Source organism: Botryllus schlosseri, chromosome 10 (assembly GCF_051294905.1).
Source record: "Botryllus schlosseri isolate E-star chromosome 10, Bs_hap1, whole genome shotgun sequence".
In the NCBI taxonomy this organism is placed as follows: domain Eukaryota; kingdom Metazoa; phylum Chordata; class Ascidiacea; order Stolidobranchia; family Styelidae; genus Botryllus; species Botryllus schlosseri.
The window spans coordinates 5561361-5565908 of NC_137245.1; the positions used below are offsets into that span (position 1 = coordinate 5561361).

Genomic DNA, 4548 nt, shown 5'->3' on the forward strand with positions numbered 1-4548 from the left:
TTTTTCTCAAATTATAGAGTAGAATTAGAACCATAGCTACACTGTTTTTCCAAATTAGAGTACAATTAGAATTATAGGTTCAGTGGTTTTCACAAATTAGATTTGAATGAGAGAGACGAAGCACTTCACGAATTAAAGTAGAATTATAATTATAGCTAGTTTTTTTTTTTCAAAATTAGAGTATATATAATCAGAATTTTAGCCATACATTTTTTTTCATTCTAATTAGACAGCTAGACTAGTACTTGAATTGTATAGTTGTTCAAGTCAGCAAACGAAATCAAAATCATTACTGGGATTTCTGAAATCTGCTCATAAAACAGAGAAGCTTGTTTGATTGAAACCCAAATTTTTGTCTCCCAAATTTTTGTCTCCAATCAGGGCATACTGTAAAATTGACAGTATCTGGAAAACTTTTGGATATGCGCGGTCACAAACATAATAACACGCGAGAAGATCCAGCACCATCTCAAATGGTTTCGCTTTATTATGAGACGATCCCTTTATGCGGAAGCCATTCGCCACGATCCATGACTGCAGGTCAGCCTTTTCATGGTGCGCTAGTACGAAATGTCGAGGACTCAGCTTTGTGGCCGTTAATTGGACTAAATGGGCCTGGAATTGAAAGAAATATGTTAAGTAAAATTATATTGCCAATAATCCATGTGTGAATTGAAAGCACAAGATTTAGATTATGTAGAAATGGCTTTATGGGACTTCTGCATAATGAATATTGAATAAAAATAGAGCTGAATAGGTCAATAGAGGTTTTTGTCAATATGGTTTAACAAGCTTAACTCATGGAAACAAGTGATAGCAAATTCTGTCGTCACGATATGCTGTCTAGTCGTTGACATGTATGGGTTTTTCCACATAATCATAAGTTTACTAACCTTTAATGATCCATTCAGATTTGATCAGTATACCATCATACAGGTTCCTTTTGGAACGGCACAAGTATTATGTTCACATTCACTGATTCTATGCACTATATCCATGGTAGCCATCCTCATGGACTCGAAGTCAGGAAAACCAAAAATTACATTAGCAGCAGAAATGATTTTCCGTGGTGTGGGACGAAAACGAATTTACACCAGCTCATTCTAACTTAGATTTAGACTTATCAAAAAAATGATGTAATTGAAAAGCATTTAATAAACATTTATTTTTGGAGGCCTTTTTTCAGTTCCGAGTGTTTATTGCACCGTCATAACGTAAACAGCGTCAATCAAAACATAGGCCTACCATATTTTCAGCACCCAAAAACAATTGTGCCACATTTTTGCGGCACACGTCTGAGTTCAACAGACCCCGAATTAGAACATATGTTTGTGGCGCAACTTGGAAACTAACAGACCCCCGAATTAGAACCAACTCAACATGCGCGCATGTTAAGCCATAAAATTTTCAAACAACTAGCTGTACTTTTGTGACGGTCTGTTAAGTTCGAACTTGCGCCAGATAGTGGCATGCAAAACGTCCAAGGTGTTACGGAAAACGCCGAACACTGTTTGCCGAAAAATCAGGACAAGAGTCGAAATCAGTACAAATCTGACAAATCAGGACGTTATGGTACATCTATGTTCATTGTTCACACAGTTCCAGGTTAAGCAAGCAGCAAATCCTACAACTCACCTGATAAAGCGTTATCATCACCCTCAAATCCTGTTGTGATTCTCTTTTTAGTTACTGCATTTCGTAACTCTATCAGGAGCATAACCGCAGCGGCTTCTTTTCCCTACAAATAAATATAATAATAAATATAAATAATGTAGAAGATTTGGTTGAAGGACATTCCACTTATTGCATTCCGGTTCTGCCACAACAATATTTAATATGATTATCCCAACTAATAAATTCATTCTAGAATAGTTAAATAATGCTAACCTCTTCATCTGTCTCTAATTCTACTCCAAATATTTCGTCATGAGTAGTAAGTATTTCGCTTCGACACTCCTCGGAACGACCATTTGAAACCCCGCTCTCATCTATTACAAAAGCAAAGTGTTACTATAAAAGCAGCTATGTAGTGAGCTAAGCATGCACACACACTTCTATGTGTTATATAGAGCGAACTTGATATGAATATAATAAGATTTATTTCACTGGATAATATTAACAATAATTATTATAATAGGTTCATGAATGAAATGTCATGTTTTCAATCAATGAAAATGTCATGTAATTGAAAAATAAGTGAGTCAGCTGCAAAGCAAGTTGTATATAACTTGGTCAAGAATTCTAGTTGTAAACCCACATTGCATCAAGTTAGAGGATCAACTGACATTCTGAAACTCAGTTTCGATGCTACTGCAAGTTGATCTAAAAGGCAATCTACTAATATTTCTCACACTGCTGCTTGCTGTAAGAACCCTCTTGACAACATACCGGTAATCATAACATATCGCATAAAATGTTGATATTCTTGAACCAATTACCTTCAATTAAAGCAATGTGTTCTCTCGTAATGCCGTAGGCAATCAATATCTTCTCCCTTCCTTCGGCTATGATGAGATTAGCGACACGTTCATCCACATCCACAAAGTCACTGTACTGCGATTTATCGCTCCATTTACTCATGCTTCTGTATTGAACTTTGACCCTGACTGAGTGTTCCCGCCGTTACCGAGAGATGTGAAGCGTGAATGAGAGAGAGATAGAGAGAGAGAGAGAGGGATAGCAATAGAGAAATATAGAGATGTTTACTCAGTCAACAGTCAAAAGCAGAATGCACTGATAATAGCCAGGTAACACTAAAGATTACTAAACAACGTACTTCAAAATTACATGGTGATGACAATGATTGATTGATTGATTGATTTCTTGATTGCTATTCTGCTGATATGTTAATGATCAATAATGGGGTAAAGCAATATAATGGAAGTCATAGTCAAGTCAGACAATCATGTGGTTGAAACAATGATATATATAATTGGGTTGAAATGATCAATTTCTTCTGCCAGTTTGGTAGGTAAATAAAATGAGAAGAGAAACGTTCACAAAACCTAGTTAATGCAAGAAAGCGACACACAAAAATAATGGAGCGACATTGATGAAACAGCAGTCCACTTCATGGCTCCTGAGCAATGTGCCCTCTTAGGTACGCACGTGTGCAATTGCTTTGAGCTGACACGGTCTCTGCTCACATAAAATATAAGTTGCGCACAAAAAAAATCCGAAGAGATGACCTTTTTTTAGCGGTTACGCACTGTTGTCCAAGGGACCGCGCAGTGAGTAGGTGAGCGCTTGCTGCAGACTCATCAAAATTAGAGGGAACATTGCTTCTGAGCTATATGTAAACGGGGCTAAAAGCACGCATTACTCACACTAGAGTCGTTAATACCGTTCAACATTTATTATAGACATGCTGCATCATATGAGAATCTATATCTTTCCGCTTAATTCCTCCCTTGCAAATAACCCAGCGGGAGCAAACGGACCCCAGAGTCATTGGGTTTACCGATGACGTCATGATCGGCACACGAGTGTACCGTACCTTACCTTGGATGATCTGGTCATTTACCAGTGACATTACGATAAGTTCCAGCAGCGTTTCCAGCGTCGACCTCACAATCCCTCTCAATCTTACTGATCCCACAACTCGTGCGGCGACTTACCGGACTATTAAAATGTATACTTAAACTCTTTCATAGTGATCAAAGCCGGCGACAGATGATAAGATGTGAGCAGAAGCACATATTTCGTAACTTTATCTGATGAAGTGTGGACTTGCACATATTATGACACCACTGCGGCGAAAGATTTGGGTCGACTTTATGTGTTTGTCCCATATTGCATCTTTGAATGCACAATTTTGTGTCTAAATCGATGCTTTCGATTTAGAGTGTACTCTTTGGGACATTACATCCTTAGTCATTTTGCTCTGATCTTCTCGCATGTTGTCGCGACAGCAAAGCGAAGTATTCTGAAAACTGTCCATTGACTCAACTATATATATATATTCCGTCGCTGTACTTAGTACCAATAAAAGCCACAGTCATGGGAAACAATGATCTCTGATATATGTGTTCGTTATCACTTAGTGAGACATTGAGCGATTTTTGTGTAGATTGTAGACTTCTTAATGGTTGGAATCGATATCACATACGCTGGAAATGAGTCTATGTATTGTCGCAACCGACGATAATAAATAACAAAGAATGAAATGATAACCACAGGCGAATTGCAACAATGTACTGTCTATCTGCTGATAAAGTACGTAGCATTGACACTGTGCTAACGAATGTTCATTATTCTGGCTGCAGATTAGGAAATCTTTATTTGTATTATTGTCGAAAACAAAAGAACAAATTATAGTGTAACAATGCTTTATCTGTAAAATTTATTCCGTCTCGCCGCAAGAAACGTCCAGGACAAAAGTAGACTACCTCCATTCCTTTCCCTATATTTCTGTAAAGTAATATATTAATGTGCATATGATAACTAGCGATGACTCGGACCATACTATGCCACAAAGCTGTAGTATAAGCTGACATTCCAAACTTCACTTATCAACTGGAACAATCAAATGCTATAATAACTCGACAA

The 4548-nt window shown here is 37.5% G+C and overlaps 1 protein-coding gene across 1 annotated transcript; it reads right to left on the reverse strand.

Moving 5' to 3' along the window:
* Nucleotides 1-1147: 1147 nt before the first annotated feature.
* Nucleotides 1148-3852, reverse strand: LOC145448562 (uncharacterized). The gene is made up of 3 exons (XM_080326975.1): nucleotides 2439-3852; nucleotides 1888-1988; nucleotides 1148-1738 (listed from the first exon to the last, which is right to left on the reverse strand). Exons 1-3 carry the CDS (start codon nucleotides 2578-2580, stop codon nucleotides 1625-1627), a joined length of 357 nt encoding a protein of 118 aa, XP_080183101.1. The 5' UTR covers nucleotides 2581-3852; the 3' UTR covers nucleotides 1148-1624.
* Nucleotides 3853-4548: the final 696 nt, after the last annotated feature.

Bases quoted from the DNA above. Each gene is read 5' to 3' on its own strand.
- LOC145448562 (XM_080326975.1), bottom strand. From the start codon at position 2,580: ATGAGTAAATGGAGCGATAAATCGCAGTACAGTGACTTTGTGGATGTG. The intron at 1,989-2,438 runs GTAATTGGTTCA...CTTTTGTAATAG, and splicing joins ACACATTGCTTTAATTGAAG to ATGAGAGCGGGGTTTCAAAT. The intron at 1,739-1,887 runs GTTAGCATTATT...ATTTATTTGTAG, and splicing joins AATTAGAGACAGATGAAGAG to GGAAAAGAAGCCGCTGCGGT.